Below are 23,614 nucleotides of genomic sequence, written 5' to 3' on the forward strand. Positions count from 1 at the left end.
AGTCTGTAACCAGCTGGACCGGCCCTGTTAGTGGACTGGTCCTGTGTTCCTGTTCACTTAAAGCCAGTTTATTACAACTGTTACAAAACAGCTACAGTGCCATATTGTAGTTTAAACATTAAAATCAAACTCATAGTGTATAAACAGTGCAATACAGCACAATAGCTCACCCTATGTAAGCTTGTTGTCATGATTGTGTCCCTTTTTATTCCTGTGACACTACATCTATTAGGAGAAGTGTGTGAATTGTTCATAGTGTTCTTCTGTAGATACACACAGCCTTCCCTGTTACCCTGGTGTAGTAATGGAGTGATGCCTTCACAGTTACACTAGCAGGTCATAGAAACCTCAGAGACAGGGGTTGAGTCACTAAATTTACTAAATGAAGTCAATGAGTCAGAGGAAATGAAGGGGAAGATGTTTTTGTTTCTCTTCTGTTTTCCCTGTGTTCCCAGTTGCTCTGTGGGAGTACTTCAAGAGCCACACACCAGACACAGCTGTTACAGCAGGTATTGGACTGGCCTGTACCTCATCACTGATCTCCTCTCTCTGCGGGGTTTTTATTAAAGGTAAGAACAGCTGCTTTCTCAGATCCAGGAGAGAGAGATTGAGTCTTATTCAGTGTGAAGAAGTGTGTTATAACCTTTCCCCTTGCTAGGTCTGAGTTCCAGAACATGTCAAACAAAGTGATGGACATAGAGGGAGGAGAGCAGACTTCACTAGGAAGGATTAGGACTCTCACAAGAAGACGCCCGATAAGAACACTGAGCTTTCTAGAGAACCACAGGGAGCAACTAGATCTCTTACTGATGTAGTGTTGTGTAAACTAACATATTGTCACGCCCAGTACACCTAGAGGGTGCTCTGCTTTCCTCCTGTTCCTAGTTCCCTGTGATTATTCTGTCTTTCTGCTGTGTCTTGTTGTGTAGCCTCTTTACTTCCTGCTTCTGCTCTGCCCCTCGTTCAGCACTGATGTTCGGATGTCCTTAGGCCCACCGTGTACCAGGTCACTCCTGTCTGTGGCCTGAGGCCATAGGTCTCTATGGCATTTCCTGAACCGCTGAGCCTGGGCTAACCCCTGTCTCGACGCTACAGTACACATAGGGTCTTTATCGCTCTCCTGCCACTCCACGGTTTGTCCTTTCTGACATAACTGATACATATGAAAGGGAAACTAAGCTCAGGAATAGATTTCCATGCTTTGTATAATTACTGATTCACAAAGAATAACATTTAAGAGTATTTAATTATTGAGGAGTTAGACCTAAGATGTTTGAACTCTCTAGGTGGAAGATCTCCTGCCTACTAGCAGCACAAACAATGACTCTCACCAGATTTATTTCAGATACATTTGTGCCAGTTTGTGCCACTAAAAGTGTTTGTGCTGCTTTCCTTCCTGGGAAGCAGCGCCCCCTATCTCCAGGGAACAACATCACTCAGCATGTGGAGTTGAAAGGGAATTGTTGCTTCAGCTAGTTTTCATACCCACTCTGCTTTCTCCTCTGTCCAGGGACAGAGATCTTCTCCATTTGAAGTGAGAGCTGTGTATTATCTGCGCACTCAAACATGTGAGAATTAATTAGAAATTTTAAAAAAACTTTAACCTCACTGAGAGAGATATCTGCTTATCCTTTTTAAAAAAAGATTAAGGAAGTTTAATGCTTTCATTTTCTGAAAAATATTTATTGAGCGTGTCTTAATGCTTAAAGATAGAAAAGTACAAAGTGGAATAAAGAGTATTTCTATCCTGGTGCCCTACAGTGTACTGAGTCACTGTTTACTTTACTGGGTAAATGCTGCCACCTCACAGACGTAGACAATAATATTTCAACAGTTCTGAGTGAACATACAAGGCTTTCATGAGTCAAAATGTAGAATTAAACAATTTTAGAAAGAATGACTTTTCTCTGAGCCACTTGTTTATGGGAAGATACAGTATGTACAATACGTGTCCAACATCTGTACTGGCACTGGGAAATGCCTGACCATCTCTTAGAGCTTGTACGTCACTGAGGCCTCAAATGACGTAAAATCATGGTCAATGAAGAGCTGCTACATTTATATACCTGTCGCTAGTCTGGACAAACACCAGAGAGCAGTGACCAGTCAGGAAATTCAGACACTATATACTGCAGTCCTAAAACCTCTGTATCACAGCCAGGCGTTTGGCTATAAAAGATTTAAATCTAAATCACATATTTGGGAGATTGTTTTTGCACAACTTCAGAGGCTCAGTGACGTCACTCCCTGAAGATCGAGGGCGCACTTTCTGAGGAAGGAGAGCAGCACAAACACTCCTTCCAGAGGCACAAACGTGGCTCAGACCAGTGCAGGGGCTCAGGCAGCTCCCAGAGGCACCTGCACCTCAGGGCCCTCCTGCAGGAAATGATGTAATCCAAGGGGCAGCTAAAGAGCAGAGCTGAGGTAGAGGAGGGGTGCAGGAAGATGAGGCTGTTGACAGTGTAGTGTTTCAGGAAGTGATGTAATCATTTATATTCACAAATCCCTCCTGAACACAGTCTGTTGAACAGTCTGCTGAGTTTTAGTACTTTTTCACAATATCACAATTTTAAAAATAGGTGTTTTAAATTTAGTTAGATGGTTCCACACTTCAGTGTATTTCGTGTGGAGGAAAACTTCTCAAAGCAATTCAGAGCAGAGCGAATCTTCTGAAAGCAAATCAGAGCAGAGGGAATCTTCTCAAAGCATCAGCAGTACAGGTATGGTCTTCTTACCTCAGTGTGTGACAGAGGAGACCCTGCAGGGCCAAGCAGAACCTGAGACACACAAAATAGAAACACCAGACAGTGAGAGAAACATCCTGAATCATGGGCAGCAAAATGTTCCTGCAGAGTGATGTGGACAGGAACAGTACTGAGAAACAGTTAACAACACATCTTTATACTGAATCAATACATCTGTAAAACCCTTCCAAAGGGAGATGGTCCTGCTTTCATGAGTTGAAAGATGATGCTGAAGCCTGATTTGTATCACTGACAGCACAAAGCAGAATCCAGCCCCATCCTGAACACCACCACTGAGACTGAGACCAGCTACAGCTGTACTGTCACACTGTGAGGCTGCCCGTCTCCCAGTAACACAGCCTGCAGTATAACAGGCTGTCTAAGACAGAGGGTTCGTATCTGACTGTGACACCCTCCAGCCCTGCTGTCTCAGATCAGTGAGGACCAGCTCTCGAGTCCTGGAGACTGACACCATGTGACCAACCTCTCTGTTTCCACTGGGTCAGCTTCCCACCAGACTGTAGAGAGCTGAGGTCCTGCAGGCGACACAGAAGACAGTGGAGGTTTATTATTGATGGTGCTGCAGGTTGTACTGCACTTGATATCCCTCACTGGTCTGTGCTGCAGACATGGGAGAGAAATCCCACATTAACTGGGATGAGGAAGAGATGCCAGCAGATAGACTCTGAGCTGACCATGTTGTGTTTCAAATGGAATATTATTGAAAATCTACCAGGGAGAACAATAATTATTGCTTTATTTAGACTAATGGGTCCCTCCAGTAGGTTTAATATCTTATCCAAAGGGGATATTCCCTATACTGCCCCCTGTCTCTACAGTGAGGAACACCGACACTGACCAGCATCAGGACAGCACTGCGAGAGCACCACAACTCAGACTCAACCACATCACAGTACAGGTCAAACAGCAATATCTCACACACTGGGACACACACACAGTTACACAACATAAACTGGAATGCTACAGAACCCTAAACAGACAATACACACTTGCCGAATATTTGACCAAGATAAGAAACAACAAACAGAAACAGACCCTGACAAGTACAGGCTCAGTGACCACAGACTGGCCATAGAAACTGGGCGACACAGGCAGACCTGGCTGCCCAGAGAGGACAGGCTGTGCTCTCACTGCCAGCGGGGAGAAACAGAGACAGAGGTGCACTTCCTACTGCACTGTGACAGATACTCTGGGATTAGAGAAACATTCTTCCCGAAATTCAGAAATCTAATCCCAGAGTTCCCACACCTGCCAGAATCACAACGGGTCCCAATCCTACTGGGAGAGGGAGGAGAGAACTCCCAGTTGAACTGGCAGCCCAGTATGTGATCTCCTGTCACAGCCTGAGGAACAGTGAGTCTGTCTCCCAATAATGCTCCATCCGCCTACAGTATATGTCAATATTTTATAATATGTGTTTGTTGTAAATGTCTGTAATATGTCTGTAGATTTTATTTTACTTTTATTTTTTGTTGTGTTTAATGTAAATATCATTACTTTATTTGCTTTGGCAACACTGATTGTACCCATCGGTCATGCTAATAAAGCACCTTGAATTGAATTGAATTACTTTAAAGATTAGAAATTGTTGTTCTGAGGAGAGCACCACCTACTGGTCCTCAGGCATCACTTACAGTAACAGCTTTATATCCATAGAGGTGTCTCCGCCCGATGCTGACCAGGCCAGGTCACACTACAGGGTGGGGACTCTGCTGTCCCTCCCACAGGCCTGGACAGCGATGTGTGGACTCTGGTCTCTGCTGTGTGCAGACACCTGTACTGTCAGAGGCACTGAGCCAGGGAGAGCTGGAGGGTGGTACCCCACTATAGGTGAAGATAGCAGGGGAGAGGGACTGTGTGGCACTAACAGATACTGAACCTGCTTTGTTCTCTTTCTGCTGCAGCTTCCTTCGCTTGTTCAGTTGGCAGCACTGTTGTCTTCATCCTTTTCAGAGCTTCCACACAAAGTCTCACAGTGGGTAAGTACTTCTGTTCAGTATATCCACTATATATCAGTAATATGATATATGTGCCTGATGTTATATTAGAACACCTTTTCTAACCTCTCCCCACAAGGAGTGAATGGATCAAACCCTCAAAATGGCTGCTCACTTGCAGGTACAGCTGCCAAAATTGGCAGTGATGTCTGTAATTGTGGAGAATTCTCTGTAATCCTGCTTCAGCCCATATTTTGACAAACCAAGACTTGAGACCACGATGGCTGGACTCTCTGCCCGTTCTCCTGTAAAGGACCTGGTGTGCTGAGAACAAACCCACACAGACCAGCATGGTGATAGAAGCAGCTACACTTTCCAGCCTCACGTTGTTTACAGTTTAAACTGAAGTCACTTTCAACTGAAATGACTGTATGTGTGATTTTTAACTGTCAGCATCTGTTGCTCTAAGACCATTTTCCACAGGGCTTAAAGAAACTGTATGTTTCTCCAACTCTTTTGTGTGCTGTGCTGCATGTTCTATACCTTCCTGATCCACTCCTCTGTTCCCAGGTTATCTGACTGTGCTGATTGTAGCTCTAATTGCCCTGGTTGTGTCTCTGACACTTCAGAGGATCTGTTCACACCGGGGACTGTGGGGAGGTGAGTAGGAACAGTGCTGACTGTGCTGTAAATACAGATTCACAGGATTCTACTGAGTCAACATCTACTGGGACAAGATCTGGTGCTCTGTCATGGAGAGACGCTCTAACTACAAAAAGTCACAGGAATAACTAATACGGATCTTATAGTGCTGTCATAATAATTCACTTGATGTCTCATTTCTCCTGTCCTCTTTCTCTGAGCACATTTAAACTCTCCGCTCCCCAGATAGCCCTCATCAACCTGTAAGCTTGCACCAGTGTAACTGCACAGAGACACGAGAGGCAGAGGCCCTGTGTGGCAGAGCGCTGACGGAGGGCTCTCTTGTGAATTCAGTATCTGTGACAATGTGTGAAGTATGAAGGATGAGTCCAGACTTACTTGATCCATCACTGGTCAGTGAAGCTCAGGATTCCTGAAAGTCACATCTGGCTGATCTGGACTCCAGAAACTCCAAACTTCAGTACAAGTGGGCGAACACCTGGCAGATGATGTTTAATGTAGGCAAGTTGCAGGGTATTGCAGGCGGTAACCAATATATAAACTTGGATACACTGTATAACGATGCAGAACGTGAAGATGATATCTATGAAAGAGATACAGGCAATAAAAAGGAATTAGGATTCCTTGCTTTCCTAACATCTTGCTTTGAAGCCCCCAAGAAAAAGAAATATTGACAATATACAGGTGCTGACCATTGCATCTGGATTCTTAAAAATACTTCAATAGTCATTATAACTGTTACAATGTGCTGTAGGGTGACTGGAAATGAATTGATGTCTCCTGTAACCATAATGTATCTCCGCCAGAATACTAACCATAGGAATAAGTTTAAACTGAATAGTTTTCTAAAAAAATATTGCCATACTTCTGCCTTTGGAGATGAACCAGTTTGCTCTCAGACACCTCTGTTCCATTGCTTTTATATGAAAGATAATCTACTAATGCTTTTAGGTGTGGAAACATGTTATCCCTCTTTATCATGTGACCAAAACCCTTGACATTTCAAGAGGCAAAAATGATGTTGATAAAACCCTGACTGTGCTGAACCAACGTTAGGTTTTTTCATCAGTTATCAGCGACAAAGATGCCTGTAGAGGCATAAGCAGCACCGATTAAAAAAAATACAGTCTGGCATCATTCACAAAACTAAACACTCCCCTGAACTTCCACCTTTGCAGTTTGCCAAACAAAACACCCCAGAAAGCCCACAGTCCCAGAAGGCAGTTGGGCATGTCCAGAGAACACTGCTTACTACAGAGGGCATTAATTAGAAGGGACAAAAAGCTGAGACCACAGGTGATGTGTCTCAGGAAGAAAGAGATGTAATGTGGAAGATGAAGCAGGGCTGTGTGAGGGTGAACAGCATGTTCCTTTCTGCCCTGACCCTGGACTCCTGCATGTTTTTCTTATTCAGATAATACTAGTTCATAATAAGATGCCAATTTGTTTCCTCATTCAAATGCATGTTTTACTTTTTCAGAGTTCTGTCAGAAAGCTGCAGTTGTGATTGTCTCCATGCTTCTGCTCGTGTTGAGCTTGCTGTATCTGGCCAGTGTCCTGGACACTCTCAGAGGTATGTACAGGGGCGAGTGTGTGACAGTCAGCAGGTTTAGACAACAGCTGACCTCCTGTATGCCCACCTGTCAGTTCATGTGAATCAGGACATCCTGTGGACATGTCATCATGCTGCACTCACACCCCAGCGTTTCCACAGTCTTGAGCAAACAGGACCCCCACTCCTCTGAGCCCCACTGACAGCCCCTGTGCGGCTCTTCAGCTGCTGTGAGGAAAGGACTCAAGTAATGCTCCAGGCCTAGAGAGGATGTAAGTCAAGGTCTTACAAGCTGGATGCAAACACTAAGTCACTCATTAGTACATCGGATTCCTCTGCATTATGTCTGCTGCACCAGCCCAGAGTTGTCTCAAGTGTGACACAGCATCACAGTTTAGTTCTAACATATTAATGTAACTCTCTCATATTAATGCTCATGCACAGTGTGATGCCATGGGGTATGGGGGCCATCACGTTAGGACACGAAACAGCCATGTGCACTGATCCAGACACGCCGCTCAAAGCCTGTTTAGGAAACTTCCCTTTTCTTTTCTCCTACTGTTACATGCGCTCTCCTCCGAGAGTGGTGCTGTACACTGCCCCTCATCGGGGGAACGTGGACCCCGAAGTTAAAGTTACCCCAGGGCGTACATACTGTTACAAATGGAGGGTTACGAAAATGGTGAATATCAGGAGCGACCAAGCGGGTTAGTTAATAAAATAAATATTCATAACCCCCAACTTGTTAATGATTTCTAGCAATATACCGAGCGGCTGGTATAACTAGAGGCACGTGAGCTCTTTGTTCTCTGGCACAGCTTTGCTGAGAGGAGTAATAATCCAGGCACACTTGGTTAAACAAATATTTAATAGAATGACAAGACACAAACTGTACTACACACAACAAAACAGACAACACACTAGTTACAGACATACTGTGTACAGTATTTACAGACAAGGCATTTCAGAGGCCTAATATCCTCATCACCCAGAAACCCCCCAGGGATCTACTAAGTACTTAACTCTTAAACAATACCTACAGAGGCCAAAATAAGAGATAAGCTGTCTTCTTAATAAATGCAATACAACCTGCAGTTTAGTCTCTCTCTCCAAACTCGGGTGCCACACGATAAATGGGAGCCTATATCCCTATCCATAAAAATGCACACTAAGCAGAAAGACATCTCTAACTGAGGTATATTTTACTCAGGAAACCCCAGTTCATTGAAAAAACACAGAAAAGCACGTTCTCTCTAGCAAGGTTCAAGTTCTTGGCTCCAGTCATGTTTGGTTTGGATGATCATGATGATCAACTAATCATGTGCTCTTGTTTAGCTCACCTGATTCTAATTACCTTCCTAACTGATATGGACGCACTTTTTCACACAAGGCTTCTGGTTGTTGGCTGACTTTTTTATTCAATAAATAATGACACAGTAAAGTTTGTGTGTGTCATCTGTCACATGGGGTTAGATTTATCTACTGTTAGGACTACTGCTCAGGACTAGATGAATTTCAGATATGTCTTAATACATAAAACCACCAACTCTTAAGAGGGTGTTCTTTCTTTTTCACTTCACTGTATACTATGTTATTTCAATTTTCAATTTCAATTTTTGATTTCAATTTTCAAGCTTTATTGTCCCCTAGGGGAAATTTGTTTTCCAGCACAGTCAAACACAACACAATGACAAATACACATCATCAAAGGGAAGATAATACAGCAGTGTTACAGGTGAAAAGAAAGAAGAGACAAGGTAGTCACTTTGCGTTGTTTAAGAGTGTGATTACAGTGGGGATGAAAGATTTCCTGAGTCTGCTGGTTTTACACCTGGGGACACAGAGGCGTCTCCCAGCTGGGAGAAGTGTGAATTCACAATGGAGGGGTGAGACACACACTCCCTGATGCTTTTGGCTGTCTTAGTCACCCTCTGTCTGTAAAGGACACTTCAGTTGATTTGATTATTCCTGGTTATTTTGCGCCTGATATTCCCTAATTGACCAGCCTGTTACAGTTACCGGTGCTCATGTTGCCACACCAGCAAGTGCAGCAGCATGTGAAGACACTTTCAGTGAATGATTTGTAGAAAAGTGTAAGAATAGTTTTATCTACCTTAAAGTACCTGTGTCTCCTAAGAAAGAAGAGTCTCTGTTGGCCTTTTTTAAAGATTGTGTCACAACATTTGTCCCATTTTAGGTTTTTGTCAATGACCAGTCTCAAGTACTTATAGTCATCGACAATTTCAACAGGCTGACCATCTATTATAGTGGGTTGAGGAGGTGTGGTCTTTTTCCTAAAATCAATAACCAGTTCCTTCGTTTTTGAAACATTTAACTTTAGGGAGAACTCGTTGCACCAGTTAGTAAAATCATTTAGGATGGGCCCATGATGGTATTCTGTGTCCTTTAATAAACTGACCTGGGCTGTGTCATCAGCAAACTTCATGAGGTGTCTATCTGTGTGTCTGCTTATGCAATCATTGGTGTATAAAATGTACAGCAGAAGGGACAAGACAGCCCTGTGGTGATCCACTTGATGTGTAGCGAATGTCAGATAAGCACTTCCCCAGTCTGACCTGTTGAGACCTGTTAGTTAGGAAGTCTAGCACCCAGCTTATCAAGTTCTCATTCAGACTGAAGTGCAGTACTTTGAGAGTTTCTGTGCAAGCAACAGTGGGTGTATTGTGAGCAGAGGAGAAGTCAGCAAATAAAATCCTTACAAAGGTCCCTGGTTGGTCCAGGTGTTGATAGACCAGATTTAACAATGCGTGTTTTGCATTGTCTACTCCCCTCCTGTCCCTGTGTGCAAACTGCAGGGGGTCGATGAGGGCTTGTGTGCTCTTTGTGATGTGGTGCTTCATTATTGTCTCAAGAGCTCAAGAGAGGTGAGGGCAACCGGCCTGTAGCTGTTAAGGCCACTAGGCTGGGCGGTTTTAGGAATAGGAATAATGATGGATTTCTGCCACAGAGAGGGAATGATCTGTAAGTTTAAGGACATCTGGAAGAGAAAACTAAAAATATTACAAAGCTGATCTGCACAAGATTGTAGGACCCTACCACACACACTATCTGGACCTGCACTTTCACTGATATTGATTTTCCTAACAAGTCTACGTTCCTCTGCAGTGTCAATAATAAAGAAAACCTCTCCAGATACAGGCTGAATAGCACTATGATCAGATCTCACCGCAAGGCACAATAATGTGTAAAAAACACATTGAAAGAAAGAATTATTGGATTTTTGCTTTGACAGATACAGAAGTGCAAAACTCTGGTGGTATTTTTTGTGGCAGTCCTGTAATCGTGTCCTGTTTTTGCTCAACTGCTTGAGCAACACCTGTGTTCTAAAGAGACACAGATCCTGCAGCTGGACTACATGGGCATTGGGACTGCTCATTTTATTCAAAGCTTATTTGAGCTGAAACAAAGATGCCAATTTTGACACTCATGCTTAGCTTTTTAAACCTCATGCATTGCGTTCACATGGACTCTCCCTCCCGGAACTGAAAATATTGGATAGGAGATTCAGAATAACAAAACCCCCATGACATGACATACAGTACAGTATATCAGTATATCAATAGTGATGTTTCATAGGGATTTTGGAATTTACTCCCTTTAAATGTTATTTATATAATATCAATTAAAAATATTGATAACCTGCTAAAGGCTTGTTGATTGTAAGTGTACAGTAGTTCATGTGTTCTGGCAAGTTGGCCCAGGAAAGAGGCCAGACCAAATCTGACTAAATCCTACTAACTCATTACATAGATGTTAACCACCACATCCTGCTGGTGCACCAGATGGGCACTGTGACTCTGCTGTTGTCTGTTTAAAAGAGAAGAGACACAGACGCTTCTGGAGCACCAGGTGGACACTGTGACTCTGCTGTTCTCTGTTTTAAAGTCATTGATGTAGTTCATAGAATTAAGATCACATCTGGATATTAATCACTTCATATAATTAACACACGGCACATGCATTTCTATCAATTAAATTTGTACAAATAAAAAAAAATCAGATTTGTCAGTTTATATGGTGCTTTGAGGAAACCCAGTTTTCAATTGTATTTGAACTTCGGTGACACTTTCATCCTCTTACGAGTTTATATATATATACTGTATATGCCCTTCTAGTTTTGACATCTGGCCCAATTTCAGCTGTTTGTTCATAATATAAAGTCCTTTCCCTGTAACATGCTGCACTTCTGTGATGATTCCGTCCTTTTGATATTCCTACTGTTTTCTAAAAGTTTCATGCCCAGTCTGTTTTCTTCTTTTTGCTCTTAATGACGAGGACATGTTTATTACATGTTTTGCAAGTGGATTAGGTGTTGAACTGTTGAAACAGTTTTATTTTTTCAGGTAACGTCAGCTGAAATTGTCAGTGTGAAATTGCGTTTTCCTTGGAAAGATACTCTGATGCTCACCTGCTGTGACTCTCAGGTAATTACAGTGATTATTAATTATGATTACAGGGGGACCTGGACTCATCTGTGAAGTCCTGTTTCTCTGGATTCTGGCTGTTGGAACAGTCTTTACAGAGGAAGATGAAGATGAAGATGAAGATGGTACAGTAGAAATTATTTAAGTGTTTACAGAGAAAGATAAATATGGTAGGACAGTGTATGTTCTAATTTTGTGCATGACTGAGTGCTTCTTCTAAGTAGTTGTGTGTGAATGTTGCAGTTTCAGTTCACATTCTGACTTCCTGCTGCTTAGTGTCCCAGAGCCCCTCATGTCCTCCTTCAGACTGACCCTGTGACACATCTGGCTCATCTGTCCTGTTCTCCTCCACCCCTCCCTGCTGTTCTCACTGTGTTCTACACTCCTCATCTGGGCTCATCCTGTAAAACCCATTTGCTCAGACACTCTTCAATAATAACAACATCTTTCTGCATTTCAGATGTTTTACTACGGATCTTTATTTTTTGGTACTTTGCATTGCCTTTAGTGAATTCAACTGCACTCGCAACGGATTTAATTCTTAAAACCAGTAAGTAAACATTATTATCTGTCCACTTATGCCTGTGAGACTTTTACTTTTCTTAATCATTGGAAAAATTATAAAGTATTTAAGGTGAACAAATATTTTAGTTAATATTTTTCTATTCAGTTCAAGTGTTCCTGTGGCAACACAAGCACATTAAAGACTGCCGACATGTCACCTTAGTGTTCTGTGTTTTTAGTGCTCTGTGTTCAATCTCACAGTCAGACACTCCAGCCTACTGGGTGATTCACTAGTCTTCTCTCGGGGGAGTCTGCATGGTCTTAAGTTTCACTTCTCTATATGTTTCAATCGATCAGACCTTTCCACTAACTCTTCTTTATCTTCATTAATCACTAACGTAACCAGACACTGAATTCAATAAGATTCACCCTGTGATACCCAATCACAGTCTTCATTACACTTGTCACTTTTCATTAATATAAGTTATTTAAACTCAGTTAGCTCTTCTCTTTCAACTTTACTCTTTGCTCTGTTTTCCCATGTGCTGCTCTTCACAAACCACTGTCTTGGAATTTTACACCACCTTCCACACTTTCCCTTCTTACCCACACTGGCTGATCCTGTTTGGCCAGGGGCTCCTCTCTGTCCTTATTAATATCCACTTGTGACGCAGCTGGAACAGTTACATCTAATTCTACTTACTATCTTTTGAAACTACTAACCTTTGGCTTACAGGGTCTTCCAAATGTATTGGGACAGCAAAGTCAAGTAGTTATTTTTGCTCTACGTTCAAAAAAGTTGCATAAATGATTATGGGTATGAACCAATCATGCTCAGGTATATAAACACTGAGTACTGTATGTTTAATTCTTTGGTAATTTCCTGCTAATATTTGATCATAACAGAATAAATCCATACTCAAGTAGGTTGCTGTGTCAGCATGCGCAGGCTGCAAAGGAACAAGTAAAGGTTTATTCCATGCTGAAAAGAAAAGAGAGACAATATTTTGGCTGTGGGAGAGAGAGGAAAACTGGCAGTTGATAAAGCAGGGGAGAACAAAACAACATATCAAAAGCCAGGACAGGAGTCGGGAGCAGGAGAGAAGCAGTATCGACACTACGGTGGTGTAAAGTTAAGAGAGGTGTAGAGGAGTGAAGTCAAAACCTGAAAAATAAAAGAGAGGATTAGAAGGAAACAAATCTCGTTGAGAGACGGGGGAAGGTGTGATCCTCGTTTCAGGAGAATTTTCTTTTAGGATTTTGTCTTTCTACAATAGGAGTTCTAAAAGGCTCTCTGTTAGAATGCATCAGGGATCAGTAAGGAATCATGTGTGGGATCAGAGGGATCAGTATGATCATGACCACTAGAGGTGAAATGGGAAACTATGGGCTATGAGAGCCTAGAGACAGCCTGAACATGTTCCAAGAAATGGTCTCCCAGTCTCCTTCCTGTCTCATCAATGCACATAGCTGGGTATTTTCTGAAAGAGATGCAGTAAATAAGGTTGCTGGAGGTACAAGATGTCATCTAAGTAATCCGGAATTGTCCAGAGGGGCCTTTAATGTGCGTGCTATGGGATATATATTTACATGTGAGGCAGCAAGTTCTGTTACAGGGGAAAGCGCCTGGTGGGGATGATTGCTGTGGGCGGTCAAGGGAGAACAAGAAATTTACAGATAAAGTGGTTGGCGAAATGAGACAATGGGGTGGTCAGAAAAAAAGGGTACCGATGGAGGGATCATCCTGTAGGATGGGAAAGTTACCATTAAAAGCCCTGGGGACAGAAAGGGTGTTAGAGTGATAGGGAAGCACCAAGGGAATGTGGTTGTGAGTCTGGAAGTTCCTAATTGGGTTGATTGTCCAAGGGCACAGGAGAGGGCCCTGTCAATAACATGGGTGGGGTATCCTCTGTTAATGAAAAAAGAGTGTGTTCTAAGGGTTTGGTTATGGAAGTCCATAACCAAGCACATTCTAGTAAATACATACTGAAGAGTAAATTCATACTCTGTACTCAACCAAGTGGTTTCTTGTGACCATGTGTACTGTACATACTCATGACACTTTCATGAAGTCAGTGTCAGAGAGTGAAGTCAGTGTGTGGCTGCAGATCCCTCTGAGACTAGACCTGTATGAAGTCTGTGACCCATGAGCTCCCCCAGCTCTGTATGTGATCACTGAGCTGCTCTGCAAGCCTCTGCTTCAGCTGCCTGCAGTTCTTGCTGTTTCCTGGGGTGGGAGACTTCAGGATCTACTGGATTTCAGTCTTGTTCAGTCCAAGAGTCTTCTGCTCTGATCTGCCTGTGTGCTCTGGGTCACTGTGATCCTGCATGAAGGAGCTCAACTCTAGAAATACTGAAGGGTTTTCTTCTCCATGATGTTTGTGTCCCTGTCAGAATCCATTCCTTCATCATCAGTCAAGAGGAGAGCCAGTTCCAGGCCCAGGCCAGGACACTGCCTCCACCACTCTTACTGATGAGGTGCTGCTCTCTAGAGCACCTGCACTTCCTTTCCTTCATCACACCTTCATCTTCAACTGTCACCACACCTTCATCTTCTTCCTCACCTTCAACGGTCACCACACCTTCATCTTCCTCACCTTCAACTGTCACCACACCTTCGTCTTCCTCCTCACCCTCAACTGTCACCACATCTTCATCTTCCTCCTCACCTTCAACTCACACCACACCTTCATCTTCCTCCTCACTTTCAACTTTCTAACCTTCATCTTCCTCCACACCTTCAACTTTCACCACACCTTCATCTTCCTCATCACCTTTATCTTTCACTTTCACCAGACATTCAGCTTTCTGTTACTTTTATAAAACTTTGTCTTGGTCTGATCTCTCCATAAAACTTTGATCTCAAATCTCCTGGCTCATCTTTGTAATAAGAACACAATCACATAACTACCAGCTCTTTATAGTCTTACTGTCAAGACAGGAATGAGAGAAATGGAAAAACAGGAAAGAACTGTCTGAAGAATCTACATGAGAGGGATGAGTGACAGAAATGAATGACTGGTTACTTTGTTGTCTTTGAAATGTATTGCCCTTGCCTAATGTTCTGAAGCAGTTTTGGCATCATCATTTAAAAACACATTTATGTTCATAAGCCAAGTCAAACCTTGATTCATACAGACAAAATAAATGTATTAAACTCTGAAAGCGTTTAGTGTCCACTGCCTTGAGGAGACTTGTGTAAGGTATTTTCAACTATTATCACTACACTAGTATTGTCATCATACAGTATGTGATACAAGTGTTTCTGAATGTCAGTAGTTGTGTTCAGTTTTAAAAAGAATCATTGAAATTATAATATCACATTGCTCAGATCTGCTACCATTTGCTTGTTTTTCAATGTCTTGAATTCCAGCTAAAAGCTACCGTGTTGTGAAAGATCTTCGCTTGGTGGTCGTGCCCTGTGAATCCCTTTATGTGATCTGCTGTGCTGTTCGTCTGATGTATAATTACTGTGAGTATCTCAGTCCTGAGTTCTAGCAGTTATCCTTTATACAGCAGTAATGGAGGACAGAGACAGAGCAGGAGAAAACTGAAGGGTGTTTTAACATCTGTGGTAAAAATGCAAGCAATTTTTGGAACATTCTAGGAAAGGATTTTATTGACACAGTTACTGTATGTAAGATGATAAAATACATGTGAGCATTGTAAAGAAGTTGAGTATTTACAATTTCACTCAACTGATACCCTTACTGGAAGCTTTTCCAGTAACTGAAGATCAGGAGGGATAAACAAGTCAGTCACCCAGCTCTGCCCTACAGCTTGTCTCCTTCTGAATGGGGTTCGAGTCACCTCCTGCTTTGGCCAGGAGGCTGCCCACTGACCAAGCAGGTCCACCTGTCTCACCAAGAATTCCAGGCATTTACAAGGCATTCAGTTCTTGGATGCTGTTGTTCCCAGTGAAATAAAGTTTGTTATCTAAGCAATTGAAGGCAAGAGAAGTAATGAATTCTGCTGCAGAATTCTTGATTGTTTCATTTGAACACCAGCTTCTGAAAAATTGATGTTTGAAGACAGAAAAACAAAATTTTGCCTGCTGTTTTTTTTTCTGTATATATTTGTCAGTTGAGAGGACAACTTAAGAGATAAAAGAAATGTGGTTGTTTACACTTAATGCCCCAGGGGTCAGCTTCAGAGTAAGACATAAACCAGGCCTTTGCTGTGTTGAGGGGAGAATATTCCAGGTGGAAATTGGCTCTGGGTGCCTGGATCACTAAAGGGTTTTAAACACCCTCACCCTACAGGTACCTCTTCACAGAAGGTCCTTCCTTAATTGAACTGATCACAGTAAGTCTGGAACATCTCAGAGTCTGACAGCCAGGGACACAGGCAGGTTCCTGCTGTAGTTTCTTAGAGGTACTGAGGCCCAGAAATGAGATCAACTGGAAGATATACTGTGTACAGTAGATATACCAGACAGCAGCTGGTCTGGTGAGAGATAATGCCCTCTGCAGGAAGTTTGTCTCGGTTTCCTGTTGTCAGTGTTGCACTTCAGGAATGAAGCAGCGTGTCCATTCAGGCACAACACTTTTATTTAGGTTTCTGTTGAATTTACAGAGGCTATTAATTAGTGCTGCTGTGTTTCACCCCAGTGCGACATTTGCTGTTATATTATACTTTGAAACAGAGGCTCGTGCGCTTGGGTGAAAAGCAGCCTCACTTGCAGCACCTGCTGTATATTCAGTAAAACTGCAGTCAATTCACAAATATAATAATGTTGACAGAAACTCATCACATCAATTAAACTAAAACTGGTTTTTAGCATTGTGTATTACATCAGCAGTGCTTGGGAACTTATTTACATCACCATTCACAGCTCTGACCTGTTCCTGGGAATACTGGTGTGACGTTGTGTGAAAACAGAATTGGGTGTGTCTCATACAGAAAGACATACTCGTCTTGTGACAAAGGAAGTGTCACAGCTGAAGGAGACACTTGATTTATCAGCCTCTGTTAATCTCAACACAACCTCAGGCTGGGTAATGCTCTGGTCCAGACTGGGTGGTGTTGTACTCTATATGTGCTGCTGTATATGTACAGGTACTGTACTGCTCAGCTCTGTTGACTGTTGACTCATCACAATTGTGGGGATGAGGTACAGGTACAGGTATATGTATATCTATGTATATATGTATCTCATTATAATGACCATTGCTTAACTCTGTGACACCAATATGCTTCCTTATAGACTTGATTAATGTTTCTTAGGTAACCTTAAGATTACAGCATCTTCAGTATTTCTCTTTTTGATTATTTTAAACTTATATGAATGTGTAGTTTGTCTAAACTTGTTCTTGTTCCTCTCCAGATAAAAGAAACAAACGTGGGTAAGTAAAAATCCAAATATTACTCACTTTGAATATGTATGTACAGGAAATTAGATTTCAAGCTGTTATAAACAAAGCAGAATGTATTCTGAAAAGTGTCAGGAAAGCATTTCAACTGTGGTTTTTTACATATGTGTTTTTATTAACATACAAAGGTAACCAAAAAAGGAGTTTCCAGTCATCTCAAAACCTGAAGTATTATAAATATAAATGAGTATAAAGTCTGTTATGTATCATTCATTTGCATTTTCACAGAGGGTAATAATGTGTAAAGTCATTCTAATTAAGTAATCCACCTCTCTTCAACTGTGTTTAAACTTCAGCAAGCATGCCCTTCTGAAGCAAAAACATTTAAGTACTGTATAAAAAAGTCTTCAACATTCAATTCCTGTAATATATATGTATGAAAAACTAAAAATAACGCTTATGTTTTACAGGATAAAGGAAAAATTATCCACATTACGGAAATCATTGCGAAAACAGCAGGTACAGTATACTGTACTTCTCAATTTCTTCTGTCCAGCTCTTATTAGGACTGACAAAAAGACCAATACCAGACGAGTCCAGAAAGCTGAGAGGCATTTATACTGATGGGTGTTATAGGTTTGCACTTGATAAAACTGGATCCTGTTTGTCCAGGGCTGATGCCTGGGAAAGTTCTGCATCAGGGAAATCGAAAGTCAGTGTGCAGGGAAATTTCCAAAGACTGTTTCAGTCGTCCTCTGTATCTCAGTGAGGACACCTGGGCTGACAGTTTCAATGAGGGGCTTGATCCTGGCTGAACAGAATGACATTTCTATATGGTAGGCTTGTGGCTGCATTAAAGAACAAAAGGAATAACTCAGTTTAGCTTTGTCTCGTGATGTGAGAGAGGAAAGAGCTGCATGAGGAGTCTACAATGTTGTGCTTGGAAGAAGAATCTCAACAGACAAGGAAGAGAACAAAACACAATAAAAGCAGGAAAAGACTTTCGGAATGAGGGGCAGCAGACTGTAGGAGAGTTTATGGACAGGAGGATTGGAAAGGTGAGTTACAGGACTGTTTCACTCTCCTGTTGATGAAGCTGTCGTCACAGGACACAGGCAGGGCTGTATAATAATAATCATAATAATAATAGTAATACTAATAACATATAAATAAATTAATAATAAGCTGTTTGCTGGTTTTGTTCCTGATGCTCCTGTCTGATTGTCCAGGACACAGGTCCCCCTCAGGAACTGGAGATCATGCGTTCAATAAGGGCCTGATGTTGCAACGCAGGAGGTATTTAACACCAGACTCTTCTCTTGCTAAAGGCTCTTGAGTTGTTGCTGCTCCAGATGTCCAGGCTGTGAATCACACACATCTTTAATTAGCAGTTATTAGTGTCTCCTTTTCTTTGTATCTGGATCTGAGGGTGCTTTCATAAATCAACTCTGTTTATTATATTCCAAAATTACCACTCTGAGTAAAAACCTGTTATAATTGTTCATACTACTCTAGTGAAATAACCACTGTTAACAATATCTGATAAAACCTCATAACAACATATCAAGACCCTGTCTTGTTGTGTCTGACACAGGGCTGGAGTGTGTGGCTCTCTTATCCCCTGTGGGTTTGTAGAGGCTGATCCATTGACAGTCCCTCACAGACAGACTGCAGTCCAGTGAAAGTGTCTCTTTCTGTTACAGAGAGACTCTAACCCCCCCGAAGAAGAGAGAAGCCCAGAAGCAGCTCAGCTCAAGAAGGAGTCTGACTGATGGCAGCTTCCAGACCTGAAGAGAGCAGGAACACTCACTCCCACTGTCACCCACAGACACCCACTGTCAACCACTAACTCCCACTCCCACCCACTGTCACCCACTGACTCCCACTGAACTCCCACTGAACTCCCACTGAACTCCCACTGAACTCCCACCAACACTTGCTCAGTGTCACCAACACCCACAGACACACACTGTGAGGTTGTGCGACCTTTGATGGGTTTGGCGCCCTGCTCGTGCTGGACTGAGACAGAACTGTCTGGGAGTGTATCAGCATCGTCACAGTGTGAGAGAGGCTCTGTCTGACTGATATTGACTTGCTCTCAGTATCAGGGAGACCTTTTCGTCTGCCCAGAGAATTCCCCCAGATGTCCATAACCGTTGTGTACATTCCCCAAAGCAAATGATACAAAGACAGTAAACAGCCCTTGTAATGTGACTCTGTTAAAGCTCTGTCCCCCCACCACACCTAATTTGATCCTGGGCGATTTTAACCAATGCAACCCGAGAAAGTCTTTGAATAATTTCTCCCAGTATGCCAACTGCCCAGCTTGTAACAGTAGAACCCAGGTTCAATCAGAGAGGCGTATGAGGCTGCTGTGGATCCTTCTCCTGGCTCGTCTGAGCTCAGCACTGCTCCTCACACCCACCTGCAGGACAGCACTGCAGAGGGAGGAAGCTCAGTGCTGCCAGTCAGGGTCTGTTCTTCTTGCACCGGCTGGTCTGGCCTGTTACACCTGCGCCCAGTCAGCCAGACTCACAGCTGTGCTCTGCAGTTACTCATCTTTCTGCAGGGAAACAGTGATTCTTACAAAACCCGTTCAAGTTTATTCAGGTAGTGAGCCTTGGGTAAACAAGTCACAGAAGAGCCAACCTGCCACAAGTACACTGCTTCACCACAGGGCAGCGAGCCTGTGAAGAGGGAAGTCAGGTCTGACGTTCGAGAAGATTCAAGTACCAGGAAAAACTCAAAGGCGCACTAAGTTCTAGAAATGTCCATGGAGCAGAATGAAAACTAGGGTGAGGCTGCAGGACAGAGGTAATCTCTCCAAAAGCACAGTGAACACTGATGGTTTTAACACTTACAGAGAGCTGGCTGATGAACTACATGGTTTTTACCCTGTTTGACCAGCATGACCATCACCAAGGTTGAATTTGATGCTCAATGTGTTTCAAACCTTTTGAAGAAAACTGAAGTCAAGAAAGGTCTGTCATGACCTGCCCCTGCTCAGTGAACTTGAGCTCCTTCCACCTGGGCTCTGACTTTAACTGCTCAGAGCAAATTGATCTTTTATTCCCACACTTTTGAACTTGCTAAATGTGGACAATTGACTGTGTATTTTAAATTTATATTTTTTTGTTTCTCATCATACATGTATGTCTCTTACATGTGTTAATGTATTATTTCTTTCAGCAGAATTTTTAATAAAAGTCAGTGTCATAAATCTGATTTCTTGACTGGTCCTTCTCTTCATCCTCAATCTCCCCTCTCTTTCTCCCCCCTTCTCTCTCCTTGTCTTCGTCTGGTCTGTCCTTCATGTCCTTGTTGACATGCCTCTGTTGTCTTTGTCCTTTCAGCATCATTGCTATTTGTTAAAGATGTTTTTGAAATACATTCCCAGCTGTGTTGATGGAGCTCTTTCCTTGACGAAACAGCTTGTAAAGATCTTCAGCTCAGTGATCTACAGATCACTCATGTGACCAGACTGAAGCACCTGGAGATCTTCAGTTAGTTTATATAGATATACTGCTCATATGCTGTGTATAAATGTCACTGTAGTCTGCCGCTGTTAGTTTAATACCTGTTATACAGAATGTTTAATGAACTGAGTCGAGTGCGCGCTGTATTTACAAGTTGAAGAGCGGTGACTCACCGAGACATGTGGCCGAAATGATCGTGAATATACACCACAGGAATCGGGTCTGCGGCTCCACTCAGGGGCTGTGAGGTTTCACACACTTGAGCTCGACGCTGTTATGAAGGACCTCAGCGTCAGGCAGCTAAAAGGGTTTCAGAAAAGACCTGGAAACAGCAGGAGTTTGACCTTTCGGAGGAAAACGCTCTTCTTTTGGCACAATGTCAGCGAATGTCGGAGCTGCTGAAGTCCCTCCAGCGCCCGTATCAGAGCAGCTGGAAAATCCCCATGACTCTCGGGAAAGTGACACGTTTCAGCCCAACACTTTGGAATCTCCCGGCATCTTGTTTTATACTTTATATTTTCCTCGGTGATGATTTAATCAACACCGTCAGAGTAGTAATTGTATTTTAAAAAATGTGGGATTTCCACTCGAGTGCTCTGAGCGGCGCGTCAGCTGATTGTAAAGCGCAGGAACATTAATATCACTGTTCACCGCTTTCCACACCATCACTGAGGGATCAGGGAGAAAACGCGGGATTATTATTAATAATTATTATCAATATGAGTACAAGCAGCTGTCGGTTACATCGTGCGACATAAAATAGAAACAGAACTAAATGGGAGAACGCGGTTACAGAGCATGCTTTAATATTGCTTTCATTAATAATACTGTTATTATGGGTCATAACTTTGTAAACCAGAGCATTTTTAGAGTTCACAATAATTCATAAACAGTATCTAATTAATGTTGTCTTGTTGATGTAATAACCCCGCCCTCTCTGAGCCTGGCTGCGCGTTCACGGTACAGAGTCGCGGTCACACGCACAGGAGCAGACTATTATTATTTTTTTTATTGTAACAACAAAATATCTGCAATTCACATTTTTTTATATTGAAAGGAAGACCAGGTAGAGAGAAAAGGAGTTCTCAGCACGGATTGGCTTGATCCACTTGTGTGTGTGGTTTCCTATAGAGATTGTTGTGAACACTTGATCTCTCTGTCCTGTATCTGAAGACCCAGAACCATCAGTTTGTAATATGAGCAGCCATAACCTGTGTGACCAGTGGGAACAGAAATGGGCTGAATTTCCAATTCCAAATCCCAAACCAGTGTAATAGAGCTACAGTATCGCCTCAGTTGTACTCAGTTCTAAATACCCTTTGAAAATATTTACCCAAACCAAAGAAGTCAACAGTCTGAAAAAGGAATGTTCAATTGTATCAAAGGCCCTACTGTATAAAAATCAATCAGTAAAAGAAAACCGTCCTCTTCATGAAGTTCCTCTTCCTTTACTCTGTGGGAGTTTGCAGCTTCCTGACTTCTGACAGCTGCTGATCTTATCTTCCACCTCATAAATTCCCAATTCTGACTATAAAACTTTGAGTTTAATTCCAGTCCTATAACTAAGTAAGCTATAACTAGAGATTCTAGGGTCATTATTATTATTAAATGGCTTTATGATCAGTCAGTACTGATGGTTCAATAGAGACCTTGTTCAAGAGCGAGAGTTCCCATGAATTGCGCTGTGAAGCAGCCCTTCCTGCTCACTAGTCTCTGTAATGTCTGATGTAATGTGTTTGCCAGCAGCCATATCTCCCTGCAGCTCAGCAGGTGTGAGCCTGGTCAGTACCTGGAAGGGAGACTCCTGGGAAAGCTAAGGCTGCTGCTGGAAGAGGTGTTAGTGGGCCAGTAGGGGGCGCTCACCCTGCGGTCTGTGTGGGTCCTGATGCCCCAGTATAGTGACAGGGACACTATACTGTAAACAGGTGCCGTCCTTCGGATGAGGTGTAAAATTGAGGTCCTGACTCTGTGGTCATTAATAATCCCAGGGTGACTTTCGAGAAGAGTAGGGGTGTAACCCCGGTGTCCTGGCCAAATTTCCCCTGGCCTTTACCAGTCATGGCCTCCTAATAACCTCCATCCTTGAACTGGCTTCATCACTCTGCTCTCCTCCCCACTGAGAGCTGGTGTGTGTGAGAGGACTGGAGCATCATCCAGGGGGGGCTGCACACTGGTGGGGGTGGAGGGGATCCCCATGACCTGTGAAGCGCTGTGAGTGGAGTGTCCAGAAAAGCCCTATACAAGTGTAAGGAGGTATTATTATTAATCACAGTTACGAGTGAATAAGAGCAGGTTGTGCAGGAGACGTTGCCCCACAGAGATGTTCCAACATGATCTGCAGGCAGAGTGAACAAGTACATACTATGTGTTGTTGAGAGCGAGAGCACTATTTCTGCTGGATTAAAGAGCTGTTTTCACAAGCCTGCTGGTTTACAGTGTAACAGGGTTTCACCTCACAGGACGTTTTCTTGCCTCGTTTTGAATCACTGAACATGGCGCTGCGCCCACCAGGATATTTAATCTGTTTTGAGATGTGAATTGGAGGTTTTACAAGTTACTGTGTACATTTTATTTTCACTGTGGTTTGAAATGCCCTCATCAGTACTGATTCTTTCTAACCCTGAAATTTGAAAATACTGTTGCAGTTCCCTTTTTACCAAAAACAGTTCTAGACTGTTAGATCTGTCTATATTACACCATATGAACTCCTTTAGTCCTGGATGTTCAGATCTCCTTGCAGTAAGTCAATGATTCCTAGACATAACCTATACAGCCCTGAGCCTGAGGGCTGATCTAATAGGGACAGGGAATCTGTCTATCATGGCATCAAAAACTGTATTAAAATCTCCTCCAAGAATGATTTCAATATCCTGAAACGTTCAAAGTACCTCTTGCAGCCCCAGCAGGAGGATTACTCTCAGACATCACTGCCCCATTGATCTTCCAGAAGTTCAAGTCAA

The 23,614-nt window shown here is 42.7% G+C and overlaps 1 protein-coding gene across 1 annotated transcript in view; it reads left to right on the forward strand.

Moving 5' to 3' along the window:
* Positions 1–20,398, forward strand: part of LOC148819689 (uncharacterized) — a 31,189-nt gene extending 10,791 nt beyond the window's left edge. The window contains exons 10-20 of the mRNA XM_088934543.1: positions 456–569; positions 4,670–4,744; positions 5,273–5,362; positions 6,846–6,938; positions 11,395–11,487; positions 11,823–11,912; positions 15,240–15,338; positions 17,193–17,211; positions 17,649–17,697; positions 18,408–18,474; positions 18,882–20,398. Coding sequence (XP_088790669.1) covers positions 456–569; positions 4,670–4,744; positions 5,273–5,362; positions 6,846–6,938; positions 11,395–11,487; positions 11,823–11,912; positions 15,240–15,338; positions 17,193–17,211; positions 17,649–17,697; positions 18,408–18,458 — 773 coding nt within the window. The 3' untranslated portion in view covers positions 18,459–18,474; positions 18,882–20,398. The remainder of the gene's footprint in view (positions 1–455; positions 570–4,669; positions 4,745–5,272; positions 5,363–6,845; positions 6,939–11,394; positions 11,488–11,822; positions 11,913–15,239; positions 15,339–17,192; positions 17,212–17,648; positions 17,698–18,407; positions 18,475–18,881) is intronic.
* Positions 20,399–23,614: the final 3,216 nt, after the last annotated feature.

Source organism: Atractosteus spatula, chromosome 16 (assembly GCF_055471065.1).
Source record: "Atractosteus spatula isolate fAtrSpa1 chromosome 16, fAtrSpa1.hap1, whole genome shotgun sequence".
Lineage (NCBI taxonomy): Eukaryota > Metazoa > Chordata > Actinopteri > Semionotiformes > Lepisosteidae > Atractosteus > Atractosteus spatula.